Genomic DNA, 20805 nt, shown 5'->3' on the forward strand with positions numbered 1-20805 from the left:
AAGCTGCCATTGCAGTCAAAGCATGCAGTGGCTTTGGAGCACAGCCAGAGGGCCACATTAAAGTTCAATCTGCAAGATCCCATGTAAGGCTTGACCAGCACCACAGAAAGGACCTGTCAGGCACTGTGCAGCCATGTGCCTCTGCAGGTGCCCGGTCCCTCCTGCACCAGCTAAAATGGTATGGAGGGCAGTTCCCAGCAACCAGAAGGGAAGAGGCAGGTAGAAGCGGGACAGAGCCCCCTCCCGATAGCATCAGCAACTACACTGGAAGTGAGCCAGTTTCTGTCCATAGCAAAAACTGTCTTGAGAGAAGAGGGAAAACCCTATTTTAGAACTGGAACACTAATGACAAATTTAAGCGGCTTCAGCTGTGTGCTGGTGATTAGACAAAAGCAACTTCACAAGGGTAAGTCATACCAAAACAGTCACTGAGGCAGTTTTATGCCGTGGTTAGGGGCACGTGAGGAGGAGTCTGTAAGTTCCAGTCAGAACCGGGAGATTAAAAGGTCAGGATTCAATGCCCTCCATAGAAATACCACTGCATCTACTTCACATCCATGACACAAACTGGCCCAAAATCGAATTGCTCCCTTTCAACAGAATTGCCAGCCTGATTCAATAGGGTAAAAAAAAATCCCCAATAAACATTTGGTAGCAAGTGCTTTATTGGGCAGAGTAGGGCAACATAATTCCACAGTACTTGAACAATCCTGCCAGCAACAAAGTCCAGTGAGGTTAGGGAAAAATCTCATCAAAACGAAAGGAAGTAGTAGAACCTACATTATAGCAATGCAGACAGATGTATCAGTGCAAAATCTCTCTCAGCCATGTGCCATTCCACGATGCACAGGTACCCTGCATGGCTAAGAGCCAATTAGTGGAACAAAAGGTTGCATTATGTCCAGCCAAGGACAAAACTTGGTTCAAGGGGTCTAAAATCCCCTCTGTGGGCCCTTCAGAGAAATAGATATTGCATACAGAGGACTGCATATTTGTCACACAAACAACGGGCTGCTTAGCCATATTCAAATTTACCTTTTAAGTTAAAGAAACTGGTAAGATTCTCTCATATACAAACAGGTGCAATCAAATGCTCAGAACAGGTTCTGTTACATTTCTGTTACAGTATCATGTTCTTCCAAACTCTTAAGAGTAGATTCTTAATCTACCTATTGGTGGGTTGGACTGAATAGGACTCTGTTTGGTTCTGTCTGACACACTTCACTCCCACTGGAAAACACATCTGGGAGAATGTAAGCCTTAAAAAAACAGGCCTGAAGATTACTGTCCACAGTGAGATACGATAGCATCTTCCCTATCGTTCTGACCTCGGAGGAGAAGAGCAGAAACCAAGAGTATGATCCACAAAATAAGATGTCACTCTAATTTGAACAGGAGAACTTAGCCTTGAGTTACCCCTAGTTTAATCTCCCTGGCAGGTAGGAAATCAGAGCAGATGGGGAGTACAGTGTAGGGAATTCAAGTAGAGGCCTAGGACAGGGTACAAGAGTGAAGCTGCTCCAGGCAGCAGATTTAGGACAATGGGTTTCCACTAGCTTCCCAAGTGGAAGCCAGATGAGCCATGCTGCCTTATCAACAGGGGCCTCCTGTGGTCACATAACAAAATCCAGAACTGCTTCTACGCTATATGCATAAGAGATGCTGACTCCACAGATTCTACAGTGGGTCAAAGGAGCCTCCAGAAGCCTGACATAAATACTATTTACATGACAGAAGTGCCCCAGCCAGGAAGAGAAAGCTATGGAAGGGCATCAGGCAGTCATTAATGCTGGTGGCCCTGACCCCCACCCCCCACTAGGAGCTTGTTGGTGGCATAGGAGCACCTGGTGGTGGTGGCCTGAAGACTTGGCGTCAGCCCTACAGGAGAGCTAGGAATCTGTAGGAGACAGCGAAGTCTCTCTTCTGGTGTCACCAATTGGCCTTCACAGCATTGATGTCACTCACTAGGTTCTGTGCCAGGCAGATACCAAAGATCTGAAATACAAGTTGAAGACATGCTTGTGAAATGCTTGTTATTGTGCACACGTATACCCAATGCACCAACCTTCCTAATCCTCTACAGGTACTTGCAATTCCAGAACCTCCAGCCAGAATGTTTGAGGGATGCAGTCTTAGCACCTCTGAAAGATGAAATGGTGCAGCATGAAGCTATTTATTTCACTCTCACATTCAGAGCACTCAAATCATTATTACTCTGGAATAAGTGACAGAAAGGCCTGGTCAGCTTTGCTCTGCCAGTGAAAAGGCCAAATCCTATCTCAAAGCTATAGAAAGCCAGCCTCAACATGTAGGAAAAGGAGGAAAGACTCAAGAGTTTCTTTTCCTATAACCTAATGATTACAGGAAATAGTAACTGAAGATGGAGGAGTGACACAAAACTATTTCAAACTGTATCTACCTGTTCCCCCAGTTACTATGGGGTATTCTTCAACAGGGAATTTTTCCTATGCAATCCAACTGAAATGAATGGATCAGGTGCAAACTTCATTCATCTGAATGGAACAAAGATATACGAATACAGACATCCTCTCCACTTTGTTTACTTAGAGGCTTCCTACCTTTGATGGCACCCCAAACTCAAAGAGGCTACTTTATCATGCCCTAAGATGAAGTCACCTTTGAGCATGTGCAATTAATACAACCATTAACTATCCGCTGAAAAGGAGCTTTTGCAATTCTTTTCAGCTCCTTTATCAACATATTCCTATGAAAAGAACCATCTTGCAAGATACACGACTGACAGGTATCCACACATCTTGGATCTATTTCTGATCCATCACAAAACCACCCCTGAAACAAATAGGAGGCAGGAACATCAGGTACGTTCACTGCCTTAAGTTGAGAGAGAGAGAGCACACTAGATAAAGATATTCTACTACTACTACTACTACTAATGAACTATGATGACGACTGGGGAAGGTAATGGCAAACCACCCCACTATAGTCTGCCAAGAAAACGTCACGAAAGCGGCGTCCCTCCAAAGGGTCAGACATGACTTGGTGCTTGCACAGGGGATCTTTCACCTTCACCACCACCACTACTACTATTTTTTTCATTACCACTATTATGACTTGGACAGAAGATAGAAACTATGCGACTGACTTCTCTCAAAAACTGACTGTCATACCTGATCAAAATGGGGTGTCTGTAAAAAAAATAACAACCTTCTGGTAATGGAAAAAAAAAATCACACTCATCCACCCTGAACATGTGTGCAATGGAATTTCATTTGGGCCAAGTCAGAGTATGTAGCAAGAGAACAGAGGTCCCTAGTACATTCCTGCATCACAGAGCCAGGTAGCCTGAAAAAAGGAAATCCACCTTAATCCCCATTCTCTATCCTCTCCTGAGAAGCTGTTCAGTGATGTACCCCAGAATAATAGTGCTATCTACAGGCTCATCCCCAAATCTACATACCTTGGATACTCTTAGCCACTGGAAACTGCTCTACTTCTTGCTGAAGGGCTCCATCTTAGGGAGCAGAAAAGTGTCACTGGGAGATAAGCAGGTATAGCCCACTTTAGGCAAGCTATGGAAATAGCCTCATGCGATACAGACAACTGCCAGATTTGATATCCAGCTTTTTTAAACTTAGGATCTGCTCAAGACTCAATGACGCTGAGCCCCTGGAATCAGTCCCAATGTCCTTGTTCAGATTCCTGCTGCACAAAAACTTGAGGCTCCTTCCCTCCTTGCTTAGATTTCTACCTGGCCTTTCTGTTTCTTCAACAACCAAAGTGGAGTACAAAAATAAAAATATAAACTAAATTACCACTAATACAATCAAAAGCAGAATTAAAAATAAGCACTGAAATAATACTAATAGTTTGACAGAAGAGATATATTATGAAACAGAGGGGAGGAATCCTCAGCTATTGTAGTCCCTCAGGATCCTAAAGTTTGCACTGCTGCTGTTCAACAACACAATGATAGAAATTTAGTGGCAGTAATTTTGGTCTGAGGAGGGGAATAAGAGTAGAAATGGGAGGAGGTGGCCTTTGGATGGCAAACCACTTCCATTTTCACCTTAATCCCCCAGCAAAATGCTCTAAACAGGATGAAAGTAGATCATCAAACTTAGGCAGTGTCAATTTTGGTGGTATCATTTTGAGGCTGGAGGCAGGCAGGGGAGTTGAAGGTTCTTAAAAGCGGGAACAGTTTACTACCCAAAAGCTTCCTAATCTCACCATTAAACTAAAAAACTGGCCAAAAATTAGCCCCTTCCCCTTCTGTGAGATCACCACATTTCTAGTAACTTCTGGCCCTTCACCTGGTCAGTGGAGCAAATTGCAGCCTAGGATCCTAGGAAAGTTGCATACCATTAAATGAATGAATGAATAAACGGATGGATGGAATTCCCATATAGGAGTTACTTGAGGAGGGAATTCTCAGTAACAGGGAAGCTCATACCTGGAGAAGTGCCACTCCCACAAAGGTCCCTGCCACTACAATGAGATTGTCCTGGAGCCACTTCTCAAACTGACCAGCACATCCTTTGGTGTGAATGAAGCTCTGCTGCTCCAGCTCCTGCAGAAAGGTACAGAAGAACACATGAGGAGCCCTAAAACCAGGACAGACTAAGTGCAGAAATCACCTCCCTCCACCCCAAGCTCAGAAAATCCAGTGGTGTTTTTTTAGCCTACTAAGAGGCTTCCCCTTCAACTTATGGCCAAATGAATATGCTCTGTTACAATCAGTGGCACTCTAGCACTCCCACACAGACCCTTTCCAAAACCTGTGCTCTGCCCTCAATCCAGACCGTTTATGCTTATCCCAGCCCCGCCTTTTTCCTGACAGACAGCCACCTCATTCTTCCCACCATGGGTCCCCACATCAACCTGACCCTCACCAGTTTAAGGCGGACATCATAGCCACACTGTGTATTGAGAACGTCCTCCTGTCAAAAGAACAGACACAAAACTAATTGAAACCATCCCAGGAATCCGGGAAACGGATCCATTGCTTCTCCTCTAAGTATCTCCAGCAATTCCTTTGCATTCCATGCCCTTTCAAATAATTAGCTACTTCCACCTGCGGTTTTACCTTTTCTCTTTTCCACCTCCATTTTGTCCTATCATGGTCAAGGAAACAATCCCATGAAATGACAAATACATGCAGGACACTCATTTTGTTAGTTATTTATGTCTTAGATTTATATCCCACCTTTTCCAACAGGAGCTTAAGGCAGCATACATAGTGCTCCCTCCTACCTGCAAGGCAGGTTGGACTGAGAGAGATACGCTGGCTCAGAATCACCCAGGATCTTCCATGGCCAAGGGTGGACAAGAACCTGGGTTTCCACGCTCCTAGTCCAACAGCTTAACCCCCACGCCACACTGGCTGTCCATATTAAAATTATCCTTTTGGATGAGACTGGATTTTTCTCTAATCTGCCTACTACTTTCCTAACCATTCACACACCTTGATTCCTATGTTAAGTCTGGACTTAGTATGTGGACCTTAACAATGCTGCTCAGACATTATTTAGGTCTACAGGGGATGAGCAAAACGGAATCCATCCCGCTTATTTCTGTATTTCAGCTCCTTACCGCAGGATCCTTGACGCAGCAGGAAAAGGGAACCCCACAACGCTCCCTGCTGGGGTTGGAGTCAGTGCAGTTGAAATAAATGTTGAGATTCCAGTCATTAGGTCCATGAGCCCCACAGCAAGACCACTGCAGAGGGAGACAGGGTTAGACAGGAAGATGTGCCCAGGAAACGACTGCACTCTAAAGCACTGAGTAAAAAGGATGAATGAACTGACAAGCAAGGACATCTTGAAAATAAAAACAGGACACAGAAAAATGTTTTAAGAATGTGTAAGGTTTTATACAGGAAGCAATTCTGCAACATTGCAGGTTCGTTATCAGCCACGATGTGGCAGGTTCATCTCTAGTGTGGCCTTCACACCTTTTAATATCTAATCCCACCGGGAGCAGGAAAACTTCCTCATTATTTACTCTATACCAGTGTTTCTCAACCTTGGCAGCTTGAAGATGTGTGGACTTCAACTCCCAGAATTGGAGTTGGCTGGGGAATTCTGGGAGTTGAAGTCCACACATCTTCAAGCTGCCAAGGTTGAGAAACACTGCTCTATACTGCTAATTCACTTTCAGTTCATCTGCAATAATGCTTTTCAAATTGCTGCTCTCCTGTATTTTCCCTATTGTTCTTCCCTTTTTATAAGCATAACCTGATGCATGTGGCAAACAGCGTACCTAAAATTACTCTTCTTATTTTCAAGAAGCAGCTGGTTCACCTGAAGTAATTCAGCATGCCACTATCAGTTAGCCCCTTCTATGTGAGTGTGCGTGACACAGCCAGGTAAGTGAAAGGGTGACAGTTCTGAGCAGTAATCATTTTTAATCTTAGATCTCTTGTGGCAAAATCTTATTACCTTTATAGCTTTTTGAAAGGTGTTCTGGAAAGTATTTTAGTACTAATTAAAAGGATCTGACGCCCCCAAAAACCCACTGATAAAACAGTGCTGATATATTAGAAAGGCTATTTGCTTTCAAAAAGTACAGTGACATTTGTATACATTAAACTCCATTGTGTAAATAGTACAATTACATTTCTTAAAGAAAAAAAATGGAGAAACAAAAGGTATTTCAGTGCAAATTATAAGACTGAAACGCATATATTCACATGACTCAACAGCGGTATCAGGAAAGATCAGTCACAATATGCTGAAATAAAGACATGAAGATATATCCAATATCTCACTGGATACATCAAAATCATGATTCTTAAAGATGACTTTTAATGATGCATCTACATGGTATGGTCATCCAATTTCTGATTTATGCATTCCCTTCCATCTCTTCTGGTATAGAAAAAACCACGATCCAAACTTGGGGAGATAATGCTGCTGCTTTGTCCTTTTTAAGGTCTGAAAAGTGACAGAAAATAATACAGTAGGACATGATCAGATGAGTATTTATTCAGAGTAAATACCCAGTGTGAAATAAGCCTTGTTTTTTTTTTAATGTACAGTCACATACTGAGTGGATAAATTGTAATGCATACTTTCTTATCACTGCCATGATTTTCACTTATTTTTTAAATTTATCTTTTAATTTGCACTAGAACACTGTTTTGCCATTCTCAAAAATTATGGAGATATTAATGCAAGAGCACTTGAATAGAAAAGCATTTTAACACTGTTTTAAACACTGATTAAACAACAACACCTTGCCTTTCTGGTCAGCATCATCTTAGCATCGTGTTGTTGTTTTTAAAAATATTGTTGATTATATAATTAGCACTAAAACACTTTTGTTGCTCACCTTTCTCTAGGAAAAAAAGACTATGGAAGTAATCTTCCATAATACTTAAAATAAAAAAAAGACTTTTCCTCAAATTGAGGAGTAAAAAAATAATGGATAATATAAAAGGACACCCTTAACTAAATTGTCCATGTACGTATTATCCACTGGGTACAACAGGTACAATGCCTAAGACCCACAAAACCCCTATGAAACCACTTTAAGTTAAAAAAAAAATCTGAAAATAGGAAAGTGACAGTAAAGTCAAAATTCATATGTCCTAAAGATAAATATATTTAAGATATTATTCCCAGTTTATTATGCAGATATCTACTGTTTTTTATCCCTTGTGACTTATGGAAGAATATAGGACTAGGGAATATTTTTGTAACCCTAAGCATCTGGGTTATTACCACAACAAGGACCTATGAAAATAAATGTGCCTAGGCCTACAAGGGTCTTAATGCAGCCCTGAAATTCTCCCTTCCCATCTACATAACCATGTAATACCCATAATTGTAGCATGTTTAAAACAAGGAATATGATCTAGAAAAATTTATGATCCACTGCAATACCTCCTGTAGTTTAGAACAGAACAATGTTTGAATAAAACCAGAGTGAGACACCCCAAACTGGGCTTATTGCCTCTTGCATTTCCTGTATTGAAACTCTGCACAGTGATTTAGACAAATGATATCTCCCTGTATCTAAGCATGAATGAAAAGTGGAGTTGAATCTCTGGAGGAGTATGGAGAGACCAAACATATCAAAAACATTGTTTCTACCTTTCTTGGAATTCTTATACGTATAACAGGAAGAGACCTTTAGGGGTAGCTTTGTAGACCAAAAGGGCAAGTTGCAGTTAAGGAGGCCAATATTTCACAAGCTGTCATATTACAAAAAGATTTTTCCAAACAAACATTCATCTGAACTTACACAGACATTACAAATTGACATATTGCTCTAGGTAATGTACACAACTCACATATTCCTGAGCAAAGTCTATGAGATTCTGGAGGTCTATGTCATCACGATATGCCTTGACATTATTGTTAATAAAGAAGTTGAGCTGATCCTTGATCCAGTCCTTGAAAATGAAGGCCAGGACACCAGCTGTCAGCTCCAGGAAAAAGATGAGCCCCAGGAACACAGAGAACTGGTGCCAAAAAAGAGGTACATCAGCAGTGTGCAAGGCCAATAGATCTCCCAGCAGCCCAAGTGCATTCTCAGCATACTGTAGGTGTATAACATCATGCTCTGGGGTAAGGCTCTCTCTCACACTGACCAGATAAGCAACTCATAGGAAAGACAGCTTCCCTTAGTATTTTGTCAATGGATAGCCTATGCTTATAGGGAAAAAAATAAAATAAATGCTGTATTGCCAGTTAACTTTTAAGCTAGTAAGCTGCCTTTTATTTTAAAAAAGCTCATATTCAGTATACATGGCTACACACCAATTCTGTGACTAGGAAATTGTTTTCCTGCCATGGCAATAGAAGGAAATTGAGTTAATACTGTATTTTTCTTCAAATCTCCCAGGAAAAAATAATATCCACCAATATCTTTTGTATTATATTCCTAATGCTATCATTTCAACGTCTATTATGCCCCTTGTTCCAACTTGCATAGCCTATTCCTTTCTCGAAGATGACTTTCCTGCATAATGCTCCAATTTGAAGTATTGTGTCTTGTTTTCCTTCCAGTGCCAAAAGAAAATTCCTTTTCTATTATGCTCCTCATATAGCAAAGCCTACATAAACCCTGCCTACACTGTGTGCACAATTATTAGGCAAGTGAGTATCTTGACCATATCATTATTTTTATGCATATTTTCCACCTCCAAGCTGTATAAACCTGAATGCTTATTGGATATAAGCATATCAGGTGATGTGTATTTATGTAATGAGGGAGGGTGTGGCCTAAGGAGATCAACACCCTATATCAAGGTGTGCATAATTATTAGGCAGCTTCTTTTCCTCAGGCAAAATGGGCCAAAAAAGAGATTTAACTGACTCTGAAAAGTCAAAAATTGTAAAAAGTCTTTCAGAGGGATGCAGCACTCTTGAAATTGCTAAGATATTGGGGCGTGACCACAGAACCATCAAACGTTTTGTTGCAAATAGTCAACAGGGTCACAAGAAACCTGTTGAGAAAAAAAAGACGCAAATTAACAGCCAAAGATTTGAGAAGGATCAAACGTGAAGGTACCAGGAACCCATTATCCTCCAATGCTGTCATGTTCCAGAACTGCAACCTACCTGGAGTGCCCAGAAGTACAAGGTGTTCAGTGCTCAGAGACATGGCCAAGGTAAGGAAGGCTGAAACTCAACCACCACTGAACAAGACACATAAGTTGAAACAGCAAGACTGGGCCAAGAAATATCTGAAGACAGATTTTTCAAAGGTTTGATGGACTGATGAGAGGAGAGTGACTCTTGATGGACCAGATGGATGGGCCCGTGGCTGGATCAATGACGGGCACAGAGCTCCACTTCGACTCAGACACCAGCAAGGTGGAGGTGGGGTACTGGTATGGGCTGGTGTGCTAGTTGGACCTTTTCGGGTTGAAGATGGACTCAAAATCAACTCCCAAACCTACTGCCAGTTTGTAGAAGACACTTTCTTCAAGCAGTGGTACAGGAAAAAGTCTGCGTCTTTCAAGAAGACCATGATGTTTATGCAGGAAAATGCTCCATCGCATGCATCGAAGTATTCCACTGTGTGGCTAGCCAGTAAAGGCCTCAAAGATGAAAGAATAATGACATGGCCCCCTTCCTCACCTGACCTAAACCCTATTGAGAACTTGTGGGCCCTTCTCAAACGGTGAAGGAAAACAGTACACCTCTCTGAACAGTGTCTGGGAGGCTGTGATTGCCGCTGCACAAAAAGTTGATGGTCGACAGATCAAGAAACTGACAGACTCCATGAATGGAAGGCTTATGACTGTTATTGCAAAGAAGGGTGGCTATATTGGTCACTGATTTTTTGTTTGAAATGTCAGAAATGTTTATTCATAAATTTTGAGTTGTTTGTTATTCTCACTTTAACAGATGAAAATAAACGAGATGGGGGAATTTTCGTTTTTCATTTAGTTGCCCAATAATTGTGCACACAAATGCTCCTAAGAAAGCCAAAACCTCATTTTTACTTTCTTAAATATTCAGGTTTGAGATTTATTAACATTTTGGATAGACCGAGAGCACTGTAGTTGTTCAATAATGAAATTCATCCTCAAAAATACAACTTGCCTAATAATTGTGCACGCAGTGTAGTTTCCAAAGTCCAGTGTCAGAATAATGCTACACCAAGAATTACTGCAGTCTGTTTTGTAAGTGGTCAAAGTGCTACATGTGAATCATCTCCATAATCCTGTAATATTTTTATTTATTTAATTTTTATGCCTTTATTATTTTTATAAATAACTCAAGGCCGCAAACATACCAAATATTCCTTCCTCCTCCTATTTCCCCCACAACAGCAACCCTGTGAGGGGAGTTGGGCTGAGAGAGAGCGACTGGCCCAGGGTCACCCAGCCGGCTTTCATGCCCAAGGCAGGACTAGGACTCTCAGTCTCCTGGATTCTAGCCCGTTGCCTTAACCACTAGACCAAACTGGCTCTCAATATGATACCAATATGACCATTTGTCTCCTGCAAATGAGGTGGACTAAGGCTAGGAGAAATAATGGCTTGCCGACAGCAGCTTGGGAGTTCATGGCCAAGCCATGATCTGATCCACAGAAGCCCAGGTCACATTAAGCTATACCAACAGGAAAGACTATCCCTACTTACTTTCCAGAAGCCCCTCAAGATCTGGCTACATCATCAGGCCTGGGGGTCCCAGGGGACCAGTGAGATCTTGAGGTGGCTCCACTACTGCTGTTAATATCTCATTTCCTCTATGCCTTATGATTTTTTAATAATGAGTTTTTAAAATATATTTATTCTTTTATATCTTGTTGTAAGCCACCCAGAGTCACTTTTTGTGAGATGGGTGGCCATATAAATTTGATAAATAAGAAAAGAAACAAGAATTGAAAAAGACATACAAATTTGAGGAGGAATGTATTCTCCCTCAGCGCCCCAATGCAGCCAGCAAATCCCAGCACGAACATCACCCCTCCAACCACAAGGAAGAGCCAGACTGGGTCAAAGCCACCGAGGTCTGTGATGGATGACAGATTGGAAAGTACGCCCTGGAGAGAGAGAGGGGGGAGGGGGGCTGAAGTTGGCACCACAGCCAAATTCTTTCCAGCAAAAATCGATCTGCTTATATACAGACCAAAAAAACAATGGCACCGAATTTCCATTGTTGTGATTATGTACACAGTAGTTACTACACCAACTGCCTGATGGCGTGAGGGGTAAACTATATATTTATGCCAGCCTTCACCAGCTTGGTACCCTTTAGATGTACGAAGAGTCCTGACTGGAAATTTTGAGAACAATCTCCAGCTCTATAGAGTTGCCTGGGAAAGGAAGTGGTACATTAATCACAAAGCCAGAAAGGGAATTAACTGAGCAATTTTAGCTTACCCAGGAGAATTTGCATGGTTTTTAAACACACACATATGTATTCTCCTGTATTTATTATTTATATTTTAATTGAATTTTTTAAAGTGGTATATATGAAAATAAAGTGATGGGAGAGAGGAGATGAACAGGTGGGGAAGGGAAAATAACTTGTTTTTTATGATGTACATAGCTAAACACACTTTTTAAGCTGGCCCTAATACAGAAACCAGGATGCTAGCAGGTAAAGACCACCTATTCTCTTGTCACGGCACTGGCTACTGATAGGTTTCCAATTTCAGTGTGAACGGCTGGTTTTGACCTATAAAACTGCATGTTCTTGGCTCCAGGATACCTCAGGGTCCATCTCCTCCAGGTGTTCCCATCTCTGCCTCAGATCACAAGGACATGGAGCCAAAGACAGTGGTACACCTAGCATCCTCCTCACTGGCATTTTGCAAGGTGGTAGTTAGGTGTTTGGTGATTGATTTTGGTTCCTTTTAGGATGTTATAATGATTGGGCAGCTGTTTCTTTGCCAGCATATAGTTATTGTGCCAGAGTTTTATTGTTATGACTTTTTACAAATTCTGTAATCAACCTGGAATGCTATGTGGGCAGCAGTATATACCTTTCTGTAAATAAGTAAATAAACAAACTAAAATGTCCTTCTAATCTGGGCTCAGTGCCAGTTTCCGAATGAAAATCTTCTACCTCTCAGCTGCTGTTTGTCATGAAAACTGCAGCAAGCAGGCACTGCTGGGGGCAAATAGGAAGGTGGGGCATTCTCAACAGGAAATCACTGCAGTGACCATGACTGCTTTTATACAAAACAAAAATGCTCAAGGATTGGTGGGGGGGTGGAGAGATAATGTATGTAAATGTTATTTTATAGCTGGTTTCAGAAAATCAAAGTATGCTGATTGTATGTGAGGATGCCTGGAGAAGGTTAACATGATCACAATTGACACAAAAACTCATTATATAGCTAATAAAGGCTTAAGTCACAGAGCACAAGTTCCCAAACACCTGACTCAGCACAGTTTCACTAAGTTCTAGGATCATACTTAGCTATAAAAAATGACTGAACAAACATGGAGGGTGGGAAAATAAAATCAGCAGCTGAATGAGATAGTAAACCTCCGAAAAACAAGTATATATTAGAATAGCAGAAAGCTTCTTACGTTCATAAGAACTTGCTTGTTAACTCCTCATGGGCACTTAGCTGGCTAGTTGTAAATAATGTTGGACCAGAAGGACTCATTATTTACAATCTGCACATTTCATTCAAATGTGCATTTATCAAAAAAAATCATCAGTGTTTTTAGAACTGTAATGGGTGCAAATTCTCATTACCTGGTGTTACAGTTGACACTAAAACTCATTATATAGCTAATAAAGGCTTGAGTCACAGAAATTAAGTACATTTTACCTGCTGATACCAGCTAAAACCTATATATATATATGTATATTTAAGATTACTGCACGAGCATCTTTTATGTCACCTTTTACTTTCCATTCCAAACCTGAGTCTTTTCTTTTAATAAAAGTTAATAAATGTTAACTGCTAAGTGTTTTAAAGAAACATTAACAAGGTGAACAATGTCAGTCTATTCAGCGTATGGAACCAGCAAGACCACAAGATCCCTCAAAAGGCTCAGACAACAAGATACGTGAATAATTTGTCCAATTCACATAGTCCAGGTATGGTTCATATACCCATACCAGAACAAATTATTACCTGGATGCCAAGAGGGGATCAGATACAGCAATCAGAAAAACATCCCCTTCCTGGCCATACTTACCTTTTCTGCCCAAGCCCACAAACCAATGGCTAGGAAAGCTGCCCCCAGCAACTGCAAAAGAGAAAAGGCCACCATCATGCAGAGGGTAACAACAGGGAGCAATTTAGCTCTACACTGAGAATGGTACGACACCTTTCTCATGTTGTAGCATTTTCTGCAGAAAGACAGATCATAATCCACTCCAACTTTTGCCTCTCATTCTGCGTCACCTTCTATCCGTAGGACAAGTGAGAAATAAGATTAAGAAATAATGGAACTGGCTCGCACATTGGTTGAAGGTTCTAGATTCAGATCAGGTCTATTTCTTCAGAGGAGATATTCCAGTTTGCCAAGGTATGAGGTTCAAGTGAAAACTGGAAGCTAAAGGACAGATTAAACAAAAAGCTACTCTAGCCTAACGAAATTGCCAGATATCTGCATGCCACCCTACCAATATCTGAATCTCAAGTTTCTCTGGTTCCTAAATTTGAAAGCATGCCTGTATTAAGCACTGTATCCATCTGCCACATATTAATATTAGCAAATCATTCCTAGGCATCATAACATGATTTGAACTGTGAGTCCCAGGATAAGCTGGTGAATACTAGATTAGACTACTACTATCATAACCACTATCACCATGGCTTCCGTGTTCCGGAATTTGAAAGCCAGGAAGACTGGAATTCTGATGTAATGCTGTTCCAAATTTTGCAACCCGAAAGCCTACATTTTGCAGACACAAGATGTGCAGTATTCTCTCTCTCTTATACACACTTTTTAATCATTGCATAATTTACAATCCAACCCAAAGTTTGTTATCTCTGAAGAAAGTCTCAGTGTATCCAATGGGACTAATCAGTTAGATGATTCATGTTCTTTAGCACAGAGTTAGATTTTCTTCTAGTATTTCATTACAGATTGAGATAAACCTGTAGGGACAAAGGGATAAGGAAAAATTAAGTGTCAAGAGGCAGAAAGGCTATAAAATGCCTACTAGGCTTTAAGATCCATTTTACAAAAGCAATGTTTGATTTCCTAACCTTCAGTACATCACAGATGGAATAAGCACACCACATGCTGACCCACTGGAACTTCTCACACACTAATTTCACACATTAATACATATCTATAGGACCTAGACTATACAAATTTACAAATCCATGTTATAAATATAATCACTTCCACATGTAGATGTGGCTGTTAATTGAGAGAGGCCCATGCTAGTACCAAGTAATCTTTCAGTTTATGTCTGTGACTGGACACAGAATAATTTTTAAATTAAATTAAATTATTGAATATGTACAGATGGAATATACAAAGGTTTCACAGTTCAGCAGCAGTAATCTAATTTGCGTTCAGAACTGTATTCTCTAAATACTGCATCTAAAACTGTGGAGATCTTGAATACAGTTTCCTAGATCCTGATCTCTCTAATAATGTTGTGGAATCAATGAAAAGAAAGTGGCCCGCTACACTATTTCAGGCACTTTTTTACATTTACAACCCAATCCTGCTTCCATAGAGCCAATACCTAAGCAAGAATCTTAACTTTCTCCAACCAAGCTTGCAAAGCCAACTTTTTGGTTCTATACCACAGGATAGATCAAACTAAATCCTGTCATTTGCCAGCTCCATTAACACTAGCAGGACACCCGCCACTTGGATATGGAGACTCAAGAGCCTTGGAAAACAGAAGGCCGAAAACACATCATCTGGAGCAATTTGAAGCCTAGTACAGTGTAGACAATGGCTACACTGTTCCCATGGTAAGAATGGGACGTTTCTGAAACAGCAGCAGCATTGATCAGAGTTCTTCCCCTGCCCACAGAGTAAGCCCTGCCCTCTTTCCATGTCAATTACTATTTGTTTGCCATTGCCTATGGGGGCTTTGTGTACGTTATCTCAATAAGTGGAACATGGAGGATTCAGAAATTGGCCTTATATAATATTTATGATATTGCATCTACACCAGGACACAAAGAAACAATACAATATGCAGAATACTATTAAGAGTAGGGCCAATGTAGACATAATGTTGGTTTAATAAGAAATTATTAAGCTAATAAAAAGCATCATGCCCCTTACTCTTGTCCTCAATGGTTCTCTCATGGATAGCTTAAACCACAATCTCCCCTAACATGAAAATGGGAAAACTATGTTTTACTTCATCTTATTAACTCTGGATACAAAATCAGAATCAGATTTTAGTTTCATATCCTACTTAGTAAAATAAGGTTAAAATATAGCTCCCAATGTGGGAGGAATGCCAAACCTCAAATCCTGGTTTCTCACTTACTTTTATTTGATTTAATAAGGTAAAGATATTCTTAGGTGATTTCCTCACATGAAAATTCTGTGCCAAAAACTTCATTCCAATTCAATAATGCCAGTTATTACCACTTGCGGACTCATACAAATATAACCCGTGCTGTACATAACTGAGATTATAAAATTCACTTAGCAGTAACTTTTCCTTGTAAAAAGCATAAAGTCCTGGCCTGCAGCCAGAGGAAGATGGAGGTGTTATTTGGGCTGTTCTTATTGCCCACCAATTTTAGGGAGTCTCTTTCTGACTTTAAACATTTTTCCTTCTTTACTCAGTCACAACACATGGCAGCTAAACAGTAAGTTCCTGCCAGCTGATAAACCTGTGTGAAGATTCATTTGCCAACCTTTCCCATCTCTGCATCCTCCAGCACTGACTGGGAATTCTGGAAACTGCAGTCCCTTCACATCTGGAAGGCTGCACTTGGCAATGATTCTTTCAAATGGGTCATGGAGAAGCTGAACAGACATTTTTCTTTCCATTAATTTCTTATTTTCTAGAAAGATATAAAAATGTCTGGTGGAATTTATTTATTTATTTATTTGTTTTTGGCAAATCTTGCTTAAACATCTTTTCTTGCCAACTTGCTCTGATCATTTCCTTGATGTATATAAAAATATTGATACTATATCTTCATGATTTATTTTTCTCCTTTGGTTTTTCCATCAACCTGTAAACAATTACAACAGCACTGTTCAAACTGGGGCACAACTTTTGTTTAAGATAGGGAAGAAGCAAGAAAAAAGAGGGAAGTAGGTGTATGTTGTAACAGAGAAGTAAATCTTCTAGAGAAAAGATAAATGTTCTGCATAATAAGGAGCTTATGTCAATAAAATTTATTAGGCTCACACACCAGAAATCATAGGATTTCTTTCCTAAAACAGAATATGATGTTTCAATGCAGAATCAATCAGTTCAGCTCCCAGTGATTAACTTATTTGAAGTCCTGAAAATGGCCCAAAAGATGGTAAGTAGTCAAATTATACAGGTAGTCCTCGTCTAGCAACCACAATTGGGATCAGCAAATCCATTTGTAAGCAGAGTGGTAGCTAAGTGGGAACTCACAGACCACACTGTGCTTTCCCACTCCAAACTGACAAGACTAATCAGTTTCACACCCCTACTTTTATTTGCCTCCTAACCATTCGCCCACTCTTTGGAGTGCTCACCCTGGTGTTGGGATAATTAACAAGAAGGGAATTAATGTTTGCATGTAATGTTCACTGGAGAGGAAGGAATTACAAGAGAGTAAGCAGGCACAGAACGGGGAATACGCATTGAAAGCAATGCGCTGGCACTGGCAGCTGCAAGCATGCTACGCAAACAGCCCTGGTGTATTCCCTGTTGTGTGCCTGCTTACTCTCTTGTAAGTTCTTCCTCTCCAATCTCTCCACTCTGGGGGGGGGGGGAACAATGGGTCAGATGCAGGAGAAATTGCCTACAGAGATTGCTTGTCCCCCCCCCCCACCATACACCCACTCCCTCTTTTGTCAAAAGTTATTCTACAAGGCAACAATTACAGTTTTAGTACTTACATTCAAACTGAAATGAATCCTCTCCAAAAAAAATCAGAGCTAAAATAGATATGGTTAGTAATCCATCAGTGATGCAAATTAGTAATAAGGCAATTTTATAGTCCATAAATTCACCATGCAGGTTAAAGTTTTATTTGGACCCTGACCGAAAAGGTTACCTAAAAAATAATAATAATTAAAAAATCTAAGGAACTTTGCACCCAAAAAGCAACCATTGCCCATTTTATCTGCTCTGCCAGGTCCTCTGTTTAATCAAAAATTCACTGGAGACGTCTCACCCTGCTCATCAACAGGTTGAGTCTAGTCCTAGAACTTGCACAAATTTGGGGCCACTTCAGATATTCCTATCTGCTAGGAACTCTTCCTACTCTCCAAATAAAGATCACCTAAAGTTGTTCAGTTGTGACAAAACTTATAGCCTCTTCTTGTGTTACCACTTGCATAAATTGCTCCCCCCACCTCAACACTTTCTACTTATTATTCAGTCTTTTAGAGAAGGCAATCAAGTTAATGTTATTTTACCTGGATAATGAACATTTTGATCTGACAATTCTCAGTTTTAATTTCTACTCTACCAGGTGATGCTGACAACTGCTAGTTCATGAGTTTTTATCTTTTACTGATTTTGTTGCCTAATTTGCAATATAGCGAAGTATTCATAAATATTTAAAATATTATGTTAAATTATATAAAATGTTATGTTAAAATATTATATTATAAAATATAGTAAATATTTTACTATTTACTATTACTACTTATTTACTATAAGTAAAATAAATATGTTACTTATAAATATAAGTAAAATATTTATAAGTATATACTGTAAAATAAATGTCGCAGATATAGCAGCATATATTGGATAAGATGTGCATGGCCTAGTATCTATCAAATAGGAGATATGATATGGGAAATGTCTCAAGTTAATCTGTTTTCCAGGTGAGTATAAGCATCTATTTCAATGTGAGATCATTCTGATTCAAACAGGACTAGCAAAATAAGGAGAAAGCAAAACTACTACAATCAGTTGCTAACTGATCTCAAACTTCCTTCAACTGTAACACAATTACATCATAATTGGCCTTTACGGACAAAACAAACACACAGTGAAAGCCATGGGTGGGCAGTCAAGTACCAAAGCTATGTTCCTATACGTACTATAATTTGGTTGCACCGTGTTTCTGTCTGAATACAGCTTCTATTAGGAATTTTCTCCTTGTAGAACAAAGATGGAAAGTAGATGCTCTTGTTATTTCCAAAGAAATGACTTGCTTAGGATGTGAAGATCAATCAATAATTGGGTCCAGATATTTAATTAAGATTACACAATCTTGCTCTTTTCGTGTAACTTGGCTACCAGTACTGTACTACCTCTAGATTTTTCTTTTAAAATCAAGATACTCATCAACCCAGTCCCAATCAATATGCCAGGAACAAGGCAATTGTTAACACAACATTGTGGTATAAAGGATAGGTTGGGAGTTACACAATGTGATAAGTCATGACTTGTTTAACTACAGTTTGTTGATCAAGTCACAATTGGCTAGATTCCTATATCATGCTAGCCATAATCCACATTACAAAGGACAGTGACAGAGTTCAGACAATAGGGTGAATCAAACCCAAACAAACCACATCACAGCTTAGGACCATGTGTGGACCCAGACCAAGATATATACAGTATTAGGATATGGAAGAGACACTACAGAAAAGGCGTGCAAGAAAGAAATGAGGTGGGGCAGCTATACAGCTTCGCAGTATGAATTTCCTCAAGACAAAGGGATTAAGGAACTTTTGAGTGCATGCCCACTGAGGAGCTGGCTTTCAGGACAAGGTCTGAACTACACCAGCATTGAATCGAAGCTAACACTCTTCTAAATACAGTAATAACTTTTTCCCCCCAGAGGAAGGCGGTAGGAGAAAATGCTGCTCTCTCTGAAAGAGACAGGCAAAGGTTACCCGTTCGATTACAGGGAAATCTTTCCTGCTTCTGCTCAAAACTGCGGAGGAATTGATGCAGAAGAGGAACAAGCGCTGGACTCGGAGCAAGGCAGCCGCTGGTCCTTCTACACCGACCGGGCGCGGCGAGAGGCTTGGTGGAACCAAGGACGTCCTTGCCCCAAAACTTTGGAGTGCCGAGTCCGCCACGCTCAAGGCGGCGCGGGACCATCGGGACGCCGCGAACACCCGCCTTGCGTGGCGACATTTGCAGGATTCCGCGGTTTGGCCAAGGGGAGCTCCCTCCTCTGTTCCCAGGAGGCCAGCGACCCTCCCCCAGGCCCAGACCTCGCTGCAAGCGACGGGGACCGGAACGCCAAAGCCCAGTCACTACATCCGTCCTGGCCTCCCCTCCGCCCAGGTAGAAGCGATGGAAGCGTCACTCCGCTCGCTCGCTCGCTCGCCCGCCCGCCCGCCGACCGACCGCCTCCGCGGGACGCGTCATGCTTGCTTGCTCGCGCTCACCCACCCAGAAGAGCACATTGGAGGCGAAGAGCAGGTATTTGGCGCAGCAGCTGACCTGTGGACCCTGGAAGTGCTGGGCTTTGCCTGGCATGGCGAGCGCGGGGCCTGAGCTCACAGCCCCATGCTGCCCCTCAGCCGAGGCCCAGCGCCGCCGCGGGACCGCCTTGTCTAGCTCGCCCCCTGGCGGGATTGAGCGAGAGCTGCTGCAGGAGTAGCACGCGCGTGCACGGCTCTCTTTCCGGACTTCGGCGAAGCCTGTATTCCCACGCTCCTTCCACCGCCGCCTCTCTCTGCTGGATTCTCAGAAAACGTGTACAATAGGAGAACCCCGGAAAGCAGCTGCAAGATCATCTAACTGACCTCTCCCGGCCTGCCCAAAACAAGAGGCGCTTCCTTCCAAGACATAACGCAAATTATGAGACTATAAAAGCATAGCTGATAACTCCGAGCTCCCCATACATGGTGATATAGCGGAATTAGAAATAAACAGATTGCGATCTAGGCATGCACCTATGGCTACTGCCAGGGAAGGTTGCTGTTGTGGGGAAAATAGGAGGAGGGAGGAGTATTAGGTATGTTCACTGCCTTGAGTTATTTATAAAAATAATAAAGGCAGGATAATAAATAAATTAAAAATTAATTATAAAAAAATTTCATCTCCTTGATTCCTAGAGGCAATCTTGGCAAAAAAACCTGCCCCCAGCATTGTCAAAGCCTACCCTGCGTTACAGCGATGCCTCCTGCTTTTGATCAGCCACGTAGAATATGGTCAGCTATCAATGGAGTGCACACTAATCATGGCAGGTGTGCAGATTCCCTATATAAATGGGGTAAGATACCATCTCGGGCTGACAGGGGAACTGTTAAACACATAATACCAGAATGTATGACTAGAGCCTACA

The 20805-nt window shown here is 41.2% G+C and overlaps 1 protein-coding gene across 2 annotated transcripts; it reads right to left on the bottom strand.

The window, feature by feature from the left end:
- Window positions 1-647: 647 nt before the first annotated feature.
- On the bottom strand, window positions 648-20073 carry TSPAN17 (tetraspanin 17). Of its 2 annotated transcripts, none has more exons than XM_063292096.1 (8): window positions 19959-20073; window positions 13604-13654; window positions 11338-11484; window positions 8276-8446; window positions 5572-5697; window positions 4872-4919; window positions 4433-4549; window positions 648-1995 (listed from the first exon to the last, which is right to left on the bottom strand). In XM_063292096.1, exons 1-8 carry the CDS (start codon window positions 19992-19994, stop codon window positions 1930-1932), a joined length of 762 nt encoding a protein of 253 aa, XP_063148166.1. In that variant the 5' UTR covers window positions 19995-20073; the 3' UTR covers window positions 648-1929. The 2 variants fall into 2 exon arrangements, with proteins under 2 accessions (XP_063148166.1, XP_063148165.1); XM_063292095.1 differs by having other exon boundaries at window positions 19908-20073.
- Between the last annotated feature and the right edge of the window lie 732 nt (window positions 20074-20805).

The sequence above is a fragment of the Candoia aspera genome, chromosome 2 (assembly GCF_035149785.1).
Source record: "Candoia aspera isolate rCanAsp1 chromosome 2, rCanAsp1.hap2, whole genome shotgun sequence".
In the NCBI taxonomy this organism is placed as follows: Eukaryota; Metazoa; Chordata; class Lepidosauria; order Squamata; family Boidae; genus Candoia; species Candoia aspera.

Bases quoted from the DNA above. Each gene is read 5' to 3' on its own strand.
- TSPAN17 (XM_063292095.1), bottom strand. From the start codon at position 19,994: ATGCCAGGCAAAGCCCAGCACTTCCAGGGTCCACAGGTCAGCTGCTGC. The intron at 8,447-11,337 runs GTATGTCTTTTT...TTTTGGCACCAG, and splicing joins ATACATTCCTCCTCAAATTT to TTCTCTGTGTTCCTGGGGCT. The intron at 4,920-5,571 runs GTAAGGAGCTGA...TTCTTTTGACAG, and splicing joins GCTGCGTCAAGGATCCTGCG to GAGGACGTTCTCAATACACA.